The sequence below is a fragment of the Capricornis sumatraensis genome, chromosome 2 (assembly GCF_032405125.1).
Source record: "Capricornis sumatraensis isolate serow.1 chromosome 2, serow.2, whole genome shotgun sequence".
Classification (NCBI taxonomy): domain Eukaryota; kingdom Metazoa; phylum Chordata; class Mammalia; order Artiodactyla; family Bovidae; genus Capricornis; species Capricornis sumatraensis.
Genome location: NC_091070.1, coordinates 92,057,691 through 92,078,169, shown reverse-complemented (window position 1 = coordinate 92,078,169; position 20,479 = coordinate 92,057,691). Strand labels below are relative to the sequence as shown.

The following is a 20,479-nucleotide window of genomic DNA, read 5'->3' as shown; positions in this document are numbered from 1 at the left end:
AAGTACTAAAGACAATGTGAGACTGTTAGGTTCATAAATATAGTCTCTATAGTCAAGTATTCACAAGGGTCACGTATGTAATAACTTCAAGGAAATAAACATGAATTAGAAGATAAAAGCAACAGTCAATTCTAAAAAAGGGTTAACAGAAAAATCTTGAACTTTTGAACCGGATAAGTATTCAGAGTGATGATAGTCCTGCCCAGCTAATAAAAGCCTCAAAGTAACTACAGGCAGTACATACAGAAATTTTATTTCCTGTTGAGAAGATTCACATTAGAAAAAGAGAAATTGGTATGGAACACTTAAAACCAAGGACAGGGGCACAAACTTGTCTTAGAAAAGATAGTACATTTAGAGGAATAAAACTTATTTTCCATAAGGAAAATGGCACTACGTATTTACTTTATGAAAAAGTTAAAGTCACTCAGTGGTGTACAACTCTTTGAAACCCCATGGACTGTAGCCCGCCAGGATCCTCTGTCCATGGAATTCTCCAGGCCAGAATACTGCAGTGGGTAGGCGTTCCCTTTTTCAGGGGATCTTCCCAACCCAGGAATAGAACCCAAGTGTCCCACATTGCAGGAGGATTCCTTAGCGTCTGAACCACACGGGAAGCCCTATTTTGAGGCTAAGTAAAATGGAAACTCATTTTTAAGAATATTTGTATTTTTTATAAAGTATTTTGAATAAAACCAACTTTAATTTCTTCCCTTTTTTAGATGACATTCTAATTTCTGTTGATGCATCAGTGCTTATTACTATTTCAATGAATCCACTAAACATTCATTGTGCTTGATAAAAATCTCTTTATCTGTTAGGAGAAAGATGAAGAACATTTCAGTCACCAAGGCACTAATACTCTGAAGGGGCGGGGCAAAGAGAGACCAAAAAGCAAACATAAGGTTTTAGAGTAGTAAGTTAAACGGTAGACAGGAGATTACAAAAATGCACAGGTAAAACCTCCGGGAGGGGAGGCATAAGGTAAGCAAGGCTTCATCCTTGAAAAAAGAAATACTAGAGCTGCGCTCTTAAAGAGTAAGTAGTGATGAGCCAGATTAAAGAGGACAATGAATTATGTGGTCAAGTCCAATATGGGTGACAAGAGAAAGGAAGGTGGTGAGAACCACCTCAGGCTGGGGGGTTCCAGGAAATGTGGATTAGCCAGCAGTGATGCAAGACTCAAGGGAAGCAGGGGGAGATCATGGAAGGCATGATCTGATATGCTGAAAGGCCTGGACTTCATCGTGTAGGCATGATTACATTCATCCTTAGGGCAAAGACTTCATTCATCTGGAGCAAAAATGGGAGAAAAAATAAGGCCACATAAGTGTTTTTTTTTTTTTTTAAATAAATCTAAATGTATTCAATTTAAAGCCCTATACTTTTTTCCTGAGGTCATGTTCTTCGTATTCTGTTGTTAAAGTTATTTTTACAAAATGAGGGTGGTAAATGATAGCTTATTTTGTTTCCAGTTTGGAGTTTTTAATGTTTTCATTGAAAACATTGTTTAGAAGCACCAAAACAGAGAAGGGAATGGCCATACCTAACCAGCCAACCAAGCAGGCTATATCATGGTGAATTAATTTCACCGGTATCCAAATTTTGATATGGATTCAAACAGTCACAGTGTTTGTGCAACAATGTGCAAGTATCTGAAATATATGCAAACAGTCACATAAATTAGAAAGGTAAGGGCTTCCCTGATGGCTCAGCAGGGAGGGAATCCACCTGCAACGCAGGAGTCACAGGAGGTGCAGGTTCAATCTCTGGGTCAGGGAAACCCCCTGAAAAGGGAAGTGGCAGCCGGCTCCAGTATTCTTGCCTGGAGAGCCGTTATGGACCATGGACGGAGGAGCCTGGCGGGCTACAGTCCAGGGGGGTTGCAAAGTGTTGGACACGACTCAGCATGCAGGCACGCTGAATAGGCATATACTTAAAAGAGATTTTATTTTACTTGCTACTAACTCTATCATGGGGGATTATATTTGGACACTCTGGGCATGCCTGCTCAATCATGTCTGACTCTTTTGTGACCCTCCTCTGTCTGTGGGGTTCTCCGGGCAGGTATACTGGTATGGATTGCCATTTTCTTTCATAGGGGATCTTTCTGACCCAGGGATCCAGCCTGGGCCTCCTGCATGTCATGCATTGGCAGGCGGATTCTTTACCACTGAGCCACCTGGGAAGCCCTTTGGACACTCCACATTACATATATTTAGACATCTTACTAATACTTCATCATTATCTGAATACAATAATCTTTCGTAAATATTTATACTTTCAATGTGTTCTCCAGACAACGGCAATGGCTAAAATATAGTTTAAGCATTGTTAAGTACACATTCAAAAAAATAGGTAAAGTAGAGGAATGAAAATAAGTCAGGAGACTATCGCACCAGACCAACCAGGCAAAAGAGGAGAAGAGGACCTGAACAGAGCAACACTAGTGAGATGGAAAGAAGTGGATCAAAATATTTAGAGCAGCCGCCCTCAAAGAATGGCCCCAGAACCACCTCAGCACTCCCAGTGCATGTTAGAATGCAGACGCTCAGGCCCCACTCCAGAACCAGTGAACTAGAAGCTCTGGGAGTAAGGCCCAGTATTTTGTGTTCTTAACAAGTCCTTCAGGTCAGCCTCATGCACACTACATTTTGAGAACCACTGAGAGTAAAACCAGCAAACACAAGTGATTGATTAGCAACAAGAGGAAAAAAGCAGGGAAAGGCGAGGCATCTTTCCAGCACAATAAAGAACATGGGAAAACTGAATTTCTGCAAGGAAAAAGAAAAAAAACGTACACACTAAATTTTATCTTTAGAAGCTGCTTATGAAAAGAAAGCATAAGCATTGGGTCTAAAAAATTACTTCTCAGACATGACTACACTGGGAAAGTTCAGTTGAAGAAAGAAAAACTTGACTGCAAAGGAGCAGAGCCTGCAGATAGCAGCTTAAAACTGGTAAACCATTAGCTCATTTCCCACTGGCATTTGCAAACATGCCAACTGATGATCACGGTAAATCTCGAGAACGGTCTCTAGAAGTAGCAGCACAAGTAATATCAAATACCCTCTGGGCTTCATTAGACAAATTCAAGAAAAAAAGCAGATTTTAAAAAGCAACTCCGTCACTTCTCAGCACACAATTTTTATCTGTAAGGTAACGAGCATAATATGTTTGGTTTCTTTTTAAACTGCAGACTCCTGGCAGTAAATGAGTGAGCCAACAGCCGACAGTAAGAGACTGGCCTTCAAATGGCATGTTCGTAACCAGCTAGCGCATTTACCACACTCCTCTCGCTCTCCCTCCTTCTGCCATCCCACTCCTCTGAGGGAAGCGGTGCAAACTCCACCCTCCAAGAAAATGGGTCCCACTCTGATTTCCACAGCTCCTGTCTTACTCAACTCCCATAATAACCCTCTTCCAAACCCAGCTCGTTTTTGGTTTTCAGAATGTTGGTGTTGTTTTATGTAGCTAAAGTTTTTGCTGAGTGAGTGTGGGTCATCAACAGAGAGGACTGTAGGATGTAAATGGCCCTCTCCAGCATCAGAGGAGTGGGGGGTTACCTTGCCCACTTGCCTATGCTAGACTAAGTGTGGTACAAGAGCTGACCTAACATCTTGAAAATGTCTCAGGTTCCATATCACTTCAGTAATTCCAGGAGGCCAAGACTGGGGCAGGGAAAGATGTCCTTTACATAAAAACCCGAATTAGTCTTTCCGAAATGTTTACACAAGGCTAATTTAAAATTTAAAAAAAGAAGAAATGAAGGGGGAGAAAATCATACTCACTCAGTTCTTTGCCAACTGCTGCCACAACACAGTTCTTAGGTATTTCAATCAAAGCACTGATCCCTTCAAAAACATATAAAAGTTAATTATTTTCTTAATAGATTAGATCAAAAACATTTTCAGATTTATATTAGTCATTTCTTCAAAGAGGATGGTAACAATAAAGCTCACACAATTTGCTACATCACACTTGCATGTGAAAACGACTCTGAAAAGTAAGATCTCTCGAAGGCTTTATTGATTTATTAAGGGTAGAAAATGCTCTTTGAATATCTGTACTATTGTGGCAAACTTATTTACCAGGGAGCCCTTAAGATAATCATCATTGGCATTTACAAGATGGCTAGCTCAAATGAAATACAAAATTGGCATTTTGCCTCAATGTAAATTTAACAAGCCTGGGTGAACTCCCTGGCAGCAAATAAATGAGCCAACAGTCAACAGCTAAGAAAGTGTCCTTCAAATAGTATGTTTATAATCACTCAGTACATTTACAAAATTCCTTGTATTACTAGAATAATCAGATACAATATTCCATCACATTTCACGTGAAATGATTTTAGGATAACCACAACTTCTGTAAGATATGTTATAATTATCACTTTTGTCAGCAAAAATTAAAGAATTCATGTGTTAGATTTAGAATTACCATATGTGTTGGCACAAAACTTGTTTATTAAAGTTAACTTTTCCCTTATAAAATATGTGTAATTTTTATATAGTAATTCATAACACATATGCTAATTGGGAAAATATTCTCATCTGCTTTACCTTCCCACTTGGGGGGTATTTCTGGCCAACACCTTCCCTCCACATAGGCTTTACCAATATGTTTTATATTCTTCCATGGTCAAGGACAGGGCATTGATGGTAGAGGAGGAGAAACGGGAGGAACAGTGTGCAGGATAAAGAAGCGGAAGAGAGAGGAGAGCAGGGGGAGGGAGAAGAGCAGAGAATTACAGATGCCGAAAACAGCTTGTTAAAACAACGTTGATTATCTATGAAATAAAATTACTATAAACTCAACAATCCAGAAGTAGCAACTTCATACACAGAATCACAGACCACACTGTTGAAAAGGGCATGGGTGTCCTGTTTTCTAGTTCAAGGCTCCTTCCGTTTTATCATACTAAGATTATTTTTGCTTATTTCCAAATATATAATAACTGTCCCTAAAAGCCCTGCCAGTCTATAAATCAAGCAAGGCTTAGTGAAAGGAGTGTCATAAAATAAGGATCTAATAGTACTGCTAACTATTTGGCATCCAGTAATTTGGAAAATCCAAATCATGAAAAGCTCACCAATGGCAACTTAAGGTGTTTTAAAAGCTTTCTAACTGATTTTCTCAAAGGTTTACTGCTATCTCTTACTGATAAGCAGGGCAATACTGTGACTACTTAAAGCACAGTACTCAAAGCTAATTTGCAAAGGGCAGGGGAACTGCAGTAACAGGTGATTATTTCCATTAACAGGCAAAAGGCCCTTTTTAGCCCTGATTTCAGTATTTTATAACATGTGTGGGCACATGCTAAGTCACTTCATTCGTGTCTGGCTCTTTGCAACCCTATGGACTGTAGCCTGCTTGGCCCTTCTGTCCATGGGATTCTCCAGGCAAGAATACCGGAGTGGGTTGCCACGCCCTCCTCCAGGGGATCCTCCTGACCCAGGGATGGACTGCACACTATTAAGTCTCCTGCACTGGCAGGCGAGTTCTTTACCACTACAAACAAGATTACTAGTGATCAAGTGGGGAACTGAGAAGCTAAACTACAAATCCTAGTAAGTTAGGGGTTTAGTTTTACTAAGGCATTATATTATTTTTCTAGTATTTTATAATGCCCACATGGAGATAAGCTAGTTCCAATGAAGAAGTGTAAATTCCACTCACAGGGCTTCTACTACTCTAAGACAACAATAATATGCTTTAATAACACACGCATACCTTGAAGATATTTTGGGTTTGGTTCCTGACCACCGAAATGAAGCAATTATCACAGTAAAGAAAGTCACACAAATTTTTAAATTTCCCACTGCATATAACAGTAGTGAAAAAACTGGCTTAAAACTCAACATTCAAAAAACTAAGATCATGGCATCTGGTCCCATAACTCCATGGCAAATAGATGGGGAAACAATGAAACAAGTGACAGATTTCATTTTCTTAGGCTCCAAAATCTCTGCAGATGGTGACTGCAGCCATGAAATTAAAAGATGCTTGCTCCTTGTTAGAAAAGCTGTGACCAACCTAGACAGCATATTACAAAGCAGAGACATTACTTCTCTGGCAAAGATTCATCTAGTCAAAACTATGGTTTTTCCAGTAGTCATTTATGGATGTGAGAGTTGGACTATAATGAAGGCTGAGCACCGAAGGACTGATGCTTTTGAACTGTGGTGTTGGAAAATACTCTTGAGAGTCCCTTGGACAGCAAGGAGATCAAACCAGTCCATCCTAAAAGAAATCAGTACTGAATATTCATTGGAAGAACAGATGCTAAAGTTGAAACTCCGATACTTTGATCACCTGATGTGAAGAACTGACTCATTGGAAAAGACCCTGATGCTGGGAAAGATTGGGGGCAGGAGGAAAAGGGGATGACAGAGGATGAGATGGTTGGATGGCATCACTGACTCAATGGACATGAGTTTGAGCAGGCTCCAGAAATTGGGGGTGGACAGAAAAGCCAAGCATGCTGCAGTGCCTGGGGTTGCAAAGAGTCGGACACGACTGAGCAACTGAATTGAACTGATAATAGTTGTTAACGTTATACTGTCATCTATTTAATGTGCAATAGTATTATGTCTAAAAGACAATGTATGTACCTTAGATGTAAAATACTTTATTGCTAAAAAAATATTAACAATTAGCTGAGCCTTCAGGCAGTTCTTTTTGCTGTTGGAGGGTGTGAAATATTTCAAGAATTACCACAATGTGACAACAACACAAAGTGAACAAATGCTGCTGGAAAAATAGTGCAAAGACTTGTATGATGCAGCATTGCCACAATTTGTAAAAAAACGCATCATCTGCAAAGCCAAATAAAGCAAAGTGCGAGAAAACAAGGTATGCCTGTATTCTTTCTAGGATGACCATGGGTTCATTTTATTACTTTTAGAAACAAAAATACTTAATTGTGGATCACATGATTTTAAGGTTACTGTCATTTAAATTTACTCATTTACACTTAAATATTTTTATTCTGAATAAATTTTTATTCTTTAAGTTCTTTGATACCAATGTAAGTCAAAACTGATTTTTTTCTGAGAAAACAGAATTCTGTTTTTACATTTGCACATGAATGAAATTTCCTTAGTAAAACCAACTGTAAAATGAGGGCATCCTTACGATTCTATGCAAAGTCTGATGACCGTACAAATGAAGATAATACTTTGTAAAGTCATAAAGATCTGCTTCTAGGTGTCAACAGGCTCATCAAACTCAGTTGAGGGCACGGTCCAGGAACATATAAGAAAAGGCTTTTCTTGTTCACTTTTGAGAAATTCTGTTAGAAGGGGCGAAGAAGCCAAAAGAGGCGGAATCCTTTCCTTCCAATTTGAAATGGAAATATATTTCACACACCCCTTCACCTGAATTGGAAAATATGGCTACATCTTGTATTATATTCAGAATTTAAAAGAAAAGCTCCTATATTACTGTTGTATTCATGGAAAGTCTCTTTGAAGATTCACTGTGTCTTTATTTTAGTGTCTGTTTGTTTTTACCTGTATCAGAAAGGTGACTCGTCTTACACAGAAGATCTAATTTTCGGTTCCACACACACAGATCATTCCCTCCAGAGAGCCAAACACCTAGTCTCTGAAGAACAGCTAAACACTGTAAAATTCATGCAAAATATTTATCAGTTTAGAAATTCAAGCATTCAGTGGTTTTAAAATATGTCCACAAGTTTGATACCCTCTCCCTTCAAGAGATCAGTAATCTTCAAAGTAAATGAGGAAACACTATTTCTTTTTACTAGTATCTTTCCCCAAGCCTGCTGAAATTGTTGAAAACCAGTAGCACTTTCTGAGACCATCTAAGGTAATTTCTTCTATAGGAATGAAAGTAGCCAAGTCTTATCCAAGTTTGTTTCTCCAATGTGTAGCAGAGTTTCTATCAATAATAAGCCCCAATTAGTATGTTTATAAAATGAACCTAAGAGTAGCCACCAATTAGCCACAAAAGATTTTGTTTTGGAAATAAGTAACTACTACTAAATTATGATTTTACAGAAAACAGATAGTGAAGCACAAATAGCTCCGTTTCAAGTTTAAAGCTAAAACAAAGAACAACAAAAAAAGACTAGCTACTGCCATATCACTTGGAAAGTAGTATCTCTTCCTAGAATTACCTACTAGAAACATACTAGGTACTACCTTTTTCCTTATCTTACTATGGAGACTCACCTCTTGCTCTAATTTAAAATTTAAACATTCTAGCATTTAATATACATACTCCCCCAAATCTAACCTTAGAAGAATCAAATAGCTGTAGGTATGTGCAGAAGAAATAATTTTTTAAACCTTCAAAGATAATTTCATCTAAATCATTAGAAAACTTTTTCTGAAATAAAAAGATTATTACCATAAAGTATCTGATTAAGATTTACCTTTACAGTAGACTGGAAGGATGACACTTTCTGAACTTGTCTACCAGTATCACAATCCCATTTCTAAATTTATGTTAAGAAATAATTTCTAAGCAGAATTTCAAAACATTATGAGATAACTTTTCTAATAATTAAATTATAAATGTGACACATTTTATGTAGAAAATATATAAAGCATAATGTATTTTGTGTTTACACTACTACAAAAATCAACTTAACATAGCAAGCTTATAATCTAAAATAAGTTTGATATAAATTTTACTATAAAACCATTTGAAAATACCAACAGAATGAATGGTCTGAGTATCAAATCTTTACAAACATTAAATATTGCAACCATAAAAAATTTAACTTTTACTCTCCAAAACAGTCTACCATAATCTAATAAACACTGAACATAAAATATTCATACTAAAAACTATCACATCCATTAATTAACATTAACTGAAAGCTCCCTCAACGTGCCTGGCATGATTTTACTAGTTATCTTAATTCAAAGAAGACAGTAACCAAATACCTATATCCATATTTAGAATAATTTCAAGACCTCTCATAAAAGGTCCAAGATTAGTTTGACTTAAGGAGCATAACAATTTTCAAGTTTTTCATACCATTTCCTATGGTAAGATATACATTTTATATGAGAACATATTTACATATAAATGTATATATACACACATATATAGACTCTTAAGATTATAATTTGACCAAAAAAACCTACATTCAGCATTTAATTAATGAAGTTAGTTAACAGCAAATACCCAAGCATGGTAAATTTAAAATTCATCTGAATAAATGGAACTACTAACGAAGCAACCTGAAATTATTTTCAACAAGAAAAGTCATTCAGCAAAGGAAATTACTCTATACTAGCATTCACCGTTAAAGTTTATACTGATATTGTCCCAGCTACCCATGTCTGTACTGTAATAGTAATTTTAACAATTATGTCTAAATGGTATTCTAGTACTTTAGGAGCAGTCTAATAAAAAGAATTTTATATTCTATTTTTGCAGAGGTTATAATGATACAGAAAACAAACAAAAAAAGAGCTTTAGGCCATAAAATAACATGTGCCTCAACAGAACAATGGTGGTAAAGCTACTGTGACCAAAACATACTAAAGTGCATTTATGCCTCTGATTATGCAACACTGTAATTACCACAGTATATCATTTTATCTCCACCTAAATCTTTTTGTGAATTTCTACCACCTATTGGCAATCTGTCTAAAAATCACTTCAGCTGACAAGCTTATTTAAAATGTGTCATAAAGTATGTCTTAGTTCTATAGAAGCCTAAGAAACACCTACACCTTTGGGCTTACTCTAAAACTCAACTTCACTAACACCTGAAGTTATTTAAATAGAATTCTCAGATAAGCACAGACTTTTTAAAGCTATTCTATGACGCTTAAAAAAGAAAAGGCAATGCAAGATTAGCTACAGCCTTCATAGATTAAATTCTCATACAAATATAAAAAGGCTACCTTTAAGAAAAATATTTTATGAAACCAGTATCACATAGCGATTCAGAGCACTGACTCTGCAGTCAGACTACTGCCTTTGGCCCATGAACTTGGGCCATTTACTTAACCTCTCTTTTCTTATTTATAAAGGAAAATAATAAAAATACTTATTATAAGAGTTAAATGGGTTAATAAATGCAAAACAGAACAATGCCTGGCACATATATGCAATTTATAAAACTTTACTATGGCTGCTGCTGCTAAGTCGCTTCAGTCGTGTCCGACTCTGTGAGACCCCAGAGACAGCAGCCCACCAGGCTCCCCCATCCCTGGGATTCTCCAGGCAAGAACACTGGAGTGGGTTGCCATTTCCTTCTCCAATGCATGAAAGTGAAAAGTGAAACTGAAGTCGCTCAGTCCTGTCCAACTCTCAGCGACCCCATGGACTGCAGCCCACCAGGCTCCTCCGTCCATGGGATTTTCCAGGCAAGAGTACTGGAGTGCAGTACCACTGCCTTCTCCTTTATTATGGCTGTTACATCTTAAATTTTCAACTAAAAGTATAAGGAGGGAAGGTAATTTACATTTTTAAATTGTTTTAAAATACTAAATATATAAAACACTGCTGCTGCTGCTAAGTCGCTTCAGTCGTGTCCGACTGTGTATGACCCCATAGACAGCAGCCTACCAGGCTCCCCTGTCCCTGAGATTCTCCAGGCAAGAACACTGGAGTGGGTTGCCATTTCCTTCAATGCATGAAAGTGAAAAGTGAAAGTGAAGTCACTCAGTCGTGTCCGACTCTTTGCGACCCCATGGACTGCAGCCCACCAGGCTCCTCTGTCCATGGGATTCTCCAGGCAAGAGTACTGGAGTGGAGTGCCATCGCCTTCTCCATATAAAACACTGAGCACATGCTAATTCACTTTTCTGCCAGACTTGGATTGTCAGAAGGTTCTTATGGGTTGGGACCATTAAGTTTATTTTGCTGTACAATAAGCATATAAGAAAATGTGAATTATTCTCTGGTTCAACTCATCTTTGTTTCTCTAAACTGAAAAGCAAACTGAGATGATAAATATTTTTAAGCCTACATTCTTCCATTTCCTCCATCTTTTGTAATTTTATATAAAGCTGGGAAGAACAGCTTTAGTTATGGAGTTTCCATCAACACTAAGTCTTAACTTGCTACTTCCAATCTAATTTTTTTCAGACACCTAATACTTTCAAGAAGCACCTTATGAAGGCTAGAACAAAACCATTTTTGCTAAATCATGAATGTACAGACAGGCCTCAAGAGGATAAAGTCTAATAATGTATGCACTGGTCCCTTGGATCCCCACAGCTATTTCACTTGGTTCTAGATTTAAGGATATAATAACTGTTCTATCAGCAGAGGCTGTCAAGATCAGTTGATTTTTTTCTTCACAAGTTTCCAAACAAGGCAATGTAATAATAGCTGTTATCTTTTGAGTGTGTCCATTGAGCTCCAAAAGTTTTTCTCCTGTCTGAAATATCAATAAAAATGTTAATAGCACTTTATATTTTATAACTTAATCTTAAATGACAAAATTAAGCAAAACCACCAGGTAGAAAATACATACATTCCATCTGAAATTACTTAGATTTTATAATTTAAGCAACAGAATCTAAACAGATGCTAAAAGAGTAGGCTTAAATAATTTTAATTATTTTCTAATAGAAAATAGCAGATTGTTATAGGAAACTTTAAGGAATACTCTTTCCATTTGGTTTTAAGATTATAATTGTGTAAATTAAGTATAAAATATCAGTAACTTAGCAGGGAAAATATAGGGAGTCTTCATTATGCAAATATTTATTATCTCCATCTTATAACACTGCAGAAGAAAATAAAAGTCAGCAAACAGTAACAATTGGATGTAGGTACCCAATAATATATCAACCACTCATAAAGTCAGTATTGACTCTATTTCTATTTAACATCAACAGCTCTTCCCATCCATCCAATGTCTTCATCCATCAGTCTCTCACTGACTTCCCAAGTAGTAAATACAAAAATGCAAAGAAAATGTAACATAAATTTCAAATCTCTCCAAGGTTGCAGGATTTCATGATGCAGGTGATGAATGTAATGTTAAACTGTGTCCATCACAGGCAAAGCCCTTGAAAAATGAGGATCTGATGGAGTCAGAATAGATAACAATCCAAACAAGGGTGAGAAGATAAATGCTTAAAAGAGAATACTTTGAGAATCCAAGGATTAGGAAGAGAGGACCTAGAGAAATTTGGTAAAGCCTTAAATATTTTTTAAAAAATAAACCTTTTATTACATTACTATTAAAGTGAAACATATGAAGAATATTATGCTGTCAAACAATTTAGAAAAATTCAGAAAAAATTGTCAATTTGGAAAAAACTGTCTCTCACAAAAAGCAACACCTGATTCATTTTCAGAGTCAGTACATAGCTGCTAACTTAAATCTTGCTTAATTAAAATTAAGACATTTATTTCCATAATTTAGCATTTGTTTCTCAGGAAAAATCTTAAATAAAAAACTCTATTATGAAACATTGGTCCTCACTGTAAATGGATTCATCCTAAGCAGCCCTTTTCAAACATTAATTCAGCTCAGTCTACTGATATGCAGGCTTATCTCCAGGTAATGTTTATGAATGCATACTCAACACAGTCATGTCTGTGTTACATAATCCACACAGAATCAATACACACCTGGGCATTCCACACAACTACAGTTCCATCATCACCAGCAGATGCAAATCTGGTTAGAGAAAAAAGGTCAAGAAAAACAAAAAATCACTGATGACATTTAAGTGCTAAAATTACTAAGACTAATCAGACCTTAAAGCTCAACATTCAGAAAACGAAGATCATGGCATCAGGTCCTATCACTTCATGGGAAATAGATGGGGAAACAGTGGAAACAGTATTAGACTTTATTTTTTGGGGCTCCAAAATCACTGCAGATGGTGACTGCAGCCATGAAATTAAAAGACACTTACTCCTTGGAAGGAAAGTTATGACCAACCTAGATAGCATATTCAAAAGCAGAGACATTACTTTGCCGACTAAGGTCCGTCTAGTCAAGGCTATGGTTTTTCCTGTGGTCATGTATGGATGTGAGAGTTGGACTGTGAAGAAGGCTGAGCGCCGAAGAATTGATGCTTTTGAACTGTGGTGTTGGAGAAGACTCTTGAGAGTCCCTTGGACTGCAAGGAGATCCAACCAGTCCATCCTAAAGGAGATCAGCCCTGGGATTTCTTTGGAAGGAATGATGCTGAAGCTGAAACTCCAGTACTTTGGCCACCTCATGCGAAGAGTTGACTCATTGGAAAAGACTCTGATGCTGGGAGGGATTGGGGGCAGGAGGAGAAGGGGACGACAGAGGATGAGATAGCTGGATGGCATCACAGACTCGATGGACGTGAGTCTGAGTAAACTCAGGGAGTTGGTGATGGACAGGGAGGCCTGGCGTGCTCTGATTCATGGGGTCTCAAAGAGTCGGACACGACTGAGCGACTGAACTGAACTGAATCAGACCTTAGGGATTTCCCTGGTGGTCCAGCAGATAAGACTCCTTGCTACCAATGCAGGGGGCATGGGTTCAATCCCTGGTTGGGCAACTAGACCCCACGTGCCACAACTAAGAGTGTGCATGCCACAACAAAGGCCTGACACAGTCAAATAAATAAGAATAAAATGTTTTAAAAAGAATTATCAGACTTTATTAATAGCATTCTGACTTACTAATATCAATGCACATTAAGTTCTTTAAGCCAACTTAATAAATCTTTATAGAATACTTTATAATTTTTGTGTCAGGTACTGCAAATCCAAAGATGAATAAGACCATTCAGAGAGTTATAATACCTGTTAGACTAAGAATAAGGGAGATCTATAAATGATCTTTAAAGTCCTTCCTTTGAAATCATATGATTAAACCCTGAAGTGACATAAAACCAAGCTGAGGAAAAGCTAGAGTGACAGGCAGTGATATTCCAGGAGTAGACCAAAGGAATCATGTCCTTAGATTCCTTATTTTCTAGGTAAAGGTATTTAGATATTTTAACTCTACTATATTTAAAGCCAGCATCTCTCCTTTGTTCCTCTCAGTTCTGTGGTCTTTCCACATAAATATCCCATCTCCCTTTTGTGTCCTTTGGTTGGGAAAGTTTGGCTTCTGTTTTGTTTTTTTTCAATGTATATCCTTGAAAAAGATGGCTTTTTTCTACTCTTTACCATCCATCCACTACAGATCAAAAACCAACTATCTATATTTTGTAGAGTAGAAGATAACCATGATACAAACACCATCAAGAAAAATAATCTGTACAGGATTATTCATCACAATGGCTGAATTATAATAAAATCAAGATAGCATCGTTCTCAAGCAGTGTCCCAACACAGTGGTATACAGCAGTCACATTGTAACCATATCAACTTTGTTAATAATGCACTACACAAGTGTGTAAATAACTCATAGGGAACCAAAATCAATTCAAAGTTGTTCTCCTAATATCACTTTTTATTCACTTGAATTCCAGGTTTGCTTTTCTGAATGGGAGAGAAGGAAGTGGTATTGTTGAGAGCCAGCTGTGAACTGCATCTGGTTATGGTTAATAACCATTAATAAGTGGTACTCCACGAGCAGCTACGGTGTTTAGAAAATGTGTACTTCCATGCAAGATTGTTAGTGCGTTTTCACAAAAATCTGGGCATGCCTTAAACGTCTTCATTAAAGTAAACATTGTGAGCTGTGTGTGTGTCATTGGGAGAGAGAACTGATACTTGAGGACACAAAAACTATTAATACTTTGGCCCTGAGAGTCTCTGTTCTATTGAATTTTACCCTATAGAGATCCATATAGTCTCCCTACTTCAGTCATGTAACACTTCCCTTAACAGTCCAAACCGAGCTTCAAGTTCAAATTTCTCATGCTCAGTTTCAAAGCCTCATACTTAGCTACTGTCCTCACTGATTCTGACAATTCCCATACTCAGTACCTGCTGCAGAATCTTTTGATTACATCTTCTACTGCAGGAGCTAAGAGATTATCCAGGAGGTGGGAAATTGGCCTAATAGAGTCTGACAGAGTCCATTAGTAATTTTTAATAAAGAATTACTTATCTTTTTAACAGAAAGGACCTTTTAAAATGTCTTAGTTAACTAGATAGAAACCATACAAAGAATTATTTTTAAACCCATACATAACATTTATTCTGTTTTCAAAATGGAATATATAAAAGATATGGAGACTAAAAAGAAAACAATTTTATATTTAAAAACAATTTCTTATGCTTAATTACACAGACTGTCTGAATCAGTCTGAATATGAAGCAACGCCTTAAATACCAAAAATACTGCTGGATGTCAATCTTTAACAGCTTATGTTTCTAGGGCTATTGATTTCTTTTTACTTGTACCATGATGAAGGGGAGGGCAGAACTCAAGGTCTTAAGATTTCTTTGGTATAAAATATCAATTTCTATTGATTCTTGAAACTCTTATAATTGCTTTTCTCCCTTTTAGAAGAGTACAGGTTTAAAATATACTTTTTTCTAGCCCAGATTTTTAACTTCTCATTATTGCTTTATCATGTCTGAATCTCATGACTTCACAATGAGAGATGATTGAACGGTTGAGAGTTTAGAAATGAGACACAGAGCATTTCATCTCAAACTTTAATTCAATCAGTGGTGAACAAAAGTTAAATCTAAACAATGCTCAGTCTAAACAATGCTCAATAGTAATGCATGAATCCACAGCCCATTGTTTTCTTTTTATCATTCAGAGGTCAATTATCCAGTTTGTGTATTATTCAGGCTTTTCAATTCTCATATTCTATTGCCTTTTCTTTATTTTTGCTGTTCCACTATTTATTATTACCTGCTCTAAAGAGGAAACATAAAGCTTTAAAATGCAAACCAGTTTGACTTTGCTACATACCAGCACCAGCCATAAAATAACTAATAAAGGGAAGGAAGATCATTCACAAATGACAATTATCCATTCTCCTAGCGTGGATAACTGAAAACTGGCAGCACTGTATCAGCTTATCTCAAATCAGTTTATCCTCATCAGTCAGGCACACACTCTAGCCATCTCCAAATGAGAAATGAAAGTTCAGTCTAAGAATCCCTAACAGTAAGATACACTATAACTATGAGAAGAAGTAAGGAACAATGAAAGAAGTAATTAAATGCCAATAATGTTTAATATAGTCAATGGAAGAAAAAATAGGGGCTATACTGCCATACAATAATATACAAAAATTTTTTAAAACACTCTAAATTAATAGAACCCAAAGATTCAAATCTAAACTTAAGATTTTAAGAGAAATCCTTTACTGATACACACAAAATAGTAAGATCTCATATCATGTGTTAGGGAAATGCCAAAATCAATTATATGTGGTTCTTATTTCAAGATCTTAAAATTCAGTGATTGTTTAGAAATGTACTAAAGATATATAAGACATCAACTGTAAGACATACTATTATTTTATGTACTATTAAGGAAAAATCCTATCAGTTATAAATGAAAGACACCAATTATATGATGTATCCAAATTTTAGAGATGTTACAGTACTGAAAATAGGCTTTTTAGAATCAATGAAATTTAGCATTTATCGTATTTACCTTTCCAATATGGCACTTTCCAGTCCAACACATTTCTGATTACCTCTAGCAGGTTTAAAGGACTAAAGAAATAGTCCTCGTTTCTTGGCATGAAAAAAGGGCTGTAATGAACTAAATTATAGCTTTTCCCTACTCTTTACCATCCATTCACTACATAGCAAAACAACAATCATCTGTATTTTGTAGAGTAGAAGGTAACCATGATACAAACACTATCAAGAAAAATAATTTGAAAAGATGCTCAACACTGCTTATTATTAGAGAAATGCATATCAAAACTACGAGACATCACCTCACACCAGTCAGAATGGCCCTCATCAAAAGTCTACAAACAATAAACACTGGAGAGGGTGTGGAAAAAAGGGAACACTCTTGCACTGTTGGTGGGAATGTAAATTGATACAGCCACTATGGAAGATGGCATGGAGATTCCTTAAGAAACTAGGAATAAAACCACCATATGTCCCAGCAATCCCACTCCTAGCGTATATGCTGAGGAAACCAGGATTTAAAAAGACACGTGTATCCCACTGTTCACTGCAGCACTGCTTACAATAGCTAGAACATGGAGGCAATCTAGATATCCATCGACAGATGAATGGATAAAGAAGCGGTGGCACATATACACAGTGGAATATTACTCAGCCATAGAAAGGATTGCATCTGAGTCAGTTCTGATGAGGTTAGATTACACAGAGTGAAGTAAGTCAGAAAGAGAAAGATAAATATTGTATTCTAATGCATATATATGTTCAGATGGTAAAGTATCTGCCTGCAATGTGGGAGACCCAGGTTTGATCCCTGGGTCGGGAAGATCCCCTGGAGAAGGAAATGGCAACCCACTCCAGTACTCCTGCCTGAAAAATTCCATGGACGGAGGAGCCTGGTAGGTTACAGTCCATGGGGGTCACAAAGAGTCAGACACGACTGAGTGACTTCACTTTCACTTATGCAATCTAGGAAAATGGTACTGAATAACTTATTTACAGGGAAGCAATGGAGAAATAGACCTAGAGAAAGACTTATGGACATGGAGAGAGGGTGAGATGTATGGAAAAAGTAACATGGAAACTTACATTATCATATGTAAAATAGACAGCCAACAAGAATTTGCTGTATGGCTCAGGAAACTCAAACAGGGGTTCTATATCAACCTAGAGGGGTGGGATGGGGCAGGAGATGGGAGAGAGGTTCAGGAGGGAGGGGATATACATATACCTATGGCTGACACATGTTGAGGTTTGACAGAGAAAAAAATTCTGTGAAGCAATTATGCCTCAGTTAAAAAATTAATAAAAATTTTTTAAAGGCAAAAAAAAAAGAAAAATAATTTGTACAGTGGCTGACTTATAATAAAAGTCACAGTGGCTGACTTATAATAAAATCAAGAAAGCACTGTTCTCGAGCAGTGTGAATAAGCAAACATATAGTCACAATGGTGTAATTACTCACCTAGAACCAGACATCTTGGAATGTGAAGTCAAGTGGGCCTTAGAAAGCATCACTACGAACAAACCTAGCGGAGGCGATGGAATTCCAGTTCAGCTATTTCAAATCCTGAAAAATGATGCTGTCAAAGTGCTACACTCAATATGCCAGCAAATTTGGAAAACTCAGCAGTGGCCACAGGACTGTAAAAGGTCAGTTTTCATTTCAGTCCCAAAGAAAGGCAATGCCAAAGAATGCTCAAACTACTGCACAATTGCACTCATCTCATACACTAGTAAAGTAATGCTCAAAATTCTCCAAGCCAGGCTTCAGCAATACGTCAACCGTGAACTTCCTGATGTTCAAGTTGGTTTTAGAAAAGGCAGAGGAACCAGAGATCAAATTGCCAACATCCACTGGATCATGGAAAAAGCAAGAGAGTTCCAGAAAAACATCTATTTCTGCTGTATTGACTATGCCAAAGCCTTTGACTGTGTGGATCACAAAAAACTGTGGAAAATTCTTCAAGAGATGGGAATACCAGACCACCTGACCTGCATCTTGAGAAACCTGTATGCAGGTCAAGGAAGCAACAGTTAGAACTGGACATGGAACAACAGACTGGTTCCAAATAGGAAAAGGAGTACGTCAAGGCTGTATATTGTCACCCTGCTTATTTAATTTATATACAGAGTACATCATGAGACACGCTGGACTGGAGGAAGCACAAGCTGGAATCAAGATTTGTGGGAGAAATATGAATAACCTCAGATACGCAGATGACACCACCCTTATGGCAGAAAGTCAAGAGGAACTAAAAAGCCTCTTGATGAAAGTGAAAGAGGAGAGTGAAAAAGTTGGCTTAAAGCTCCACATTCAGAAAACGAAGATCATGGCATCTGGTCCCATCACTTCATGGGAAATAGACGGGGAAACAGTGGAAACAGTGTCAGACTTTATTTTTTGGGGCTCCAAAATCACTGCAGATGATGACTGCAGCCATGAAATTAAAAGACGCTTACTCCTTGGAAGGAAAGTTATGACCAACCTAGATAGTATACTCAAAAGCAGAGGTATTACTTTGCTAACAAAGGTCCATCTAGCCAAGGCTATGGTTTTTCCAGTGGTCATGTATGGATATGAGAGTTGGACTATCAAGAAAGCTGAGCACCAAAGAATTGATGCTTCTGAACTGTGGTGTTGGAGAAGACTCTTGAGAGTCCCTTGGACTGCAAGGAGATCCAACCAGTCCATTCTGAAGGAGATCAGTCCTGGGAGTTCATTGCAAAGACTGATGTTGTAGCTGAAACTCCAATACTTTGGCCACCTGATGCAAAGAGCCGACTCATTTGAAAAGACTCTGATGCTGGGAAAGATTGAAGGCAGGAGGAGAAGGCGACGACAGAGGAAGAGATGGTTGGACGGCATCACCAACTCGATGGACATGGGTTTGGGTGAACTCTGAAAGTTGGTGATGGACAGCGAGGCCTGGCATGTTCATGGGGTTGCAAAGAGTTGGACACGACTGAGCGACTGAACTGAACTGAAGAATGATTTGTTTGTTCTAGAAATCTTTAGTAAGCTTTAGCTATACATTAAGCATTAATTTTATATATTTATATGCTTGATCCTGAAAGTAAAGATCAATGAGCTAAGTTTTTGTCTTTGAAGGGCTCGCAGTCTGCAGTATGATGGAATGCTTTGACAGGGTCCAAATTATTAGTCCACTGAGAATTCTGTTATGCTTATTTCAATTTATAGCAATCAGTTCCTGTAAACACCTTCCTTTGGATAGCTCAGCAAAAGTATTCTCATTCTTGCCAACTGTGGCTGAAAGTACAGCAAAGGTTCACAAAGATTTGTATAAAATAAAGTATTACCGCAAGCAATTCCTATGGCCATCACTTAAGTGCTTATATAATAGTTCTTATTCAGGAGAATTTATTTTAACTAAATCAAAGGTGCTATGGATTCAAACATAACCTTAAAGGATATAAAAAAAGATAAGCCATAAACCTAAACTTTCTTATATTCAATATTTACATAACCATAAAGTCCTGGAAAAATAAAAATAGAGTATTATTATGACAATGCAGAAGTCCCTTTCCAACAAATTCACAAGTACTTTCTAATCATAATGCAACTAAAATAGTATATAGTTTTTATAATAAAGTTGAAAAATGCTAATATCAGAAACTAGACAAAAATAAAAAATAATAAAATTTTCCTTTAAAATAAACTTTTACTTACCTTGATGCTAGAATTTCTTGAAGAAAATTAGAGAAGTTTGTAGACAGAAACTTGTAAGAGAAGCTGAAGGCAACTTTAGAGCATTTTCGGGAACCATAGATATTTATGTTGCTGACTCTTTCATGATCTACTCTAGCATCAGAAAATTTTTCCCTTGACTAAGTAACACAAGGAGTCGGACATGATTGAGCAACTAAGCACAAGCACGTATTTACTTAACACAATGCTAATATGAATGTCTCACAAACAGAATAAAGATGGAAAAATCTTTAGTTTCCACAGTTATTTACAAAG

General features: G+C 37.0%; 1 protein-coding gene across 1 annotated transcript in view; it reads right to left on the bottom strand.

The window, feature by feature from the left end:
* Positions 1 to 20,479, bottom strand: part of WDR41 (WD repeat domain 41) — a 47,531-nt gene that overhangs the window by 14,504 nt on the left and 12,548 nt on the right. Inside the window, exons 3-7 of the mRNA XM_068964293.1 lie at positions 12,580 to 12,628; positions 11,241 to 11,374; positions 8,402 to 8,462; positions 7,515 to 7,626; positions 3,792 to 3,854 (exon numbers count right to left, since the gene is read on the bottom strand). Of these exons, the coding sequence (XP_068820394.1) occupies positions 3,792 to 3,854; positions 7,515 to 7,626; positions 8,402 to 8,462; positions 11,241 to 11,374; positions 12,580 to 12,628 (419 nt within the window). The remainder of the gene's footprint in view (positions 1 to 3,791; positions 3,855 to 7,514; positions 7,627 to 8,401; positions 8,463 to 11,240; positions 11,375 to 12,579; positions 12,629 to 20,479) is intronic.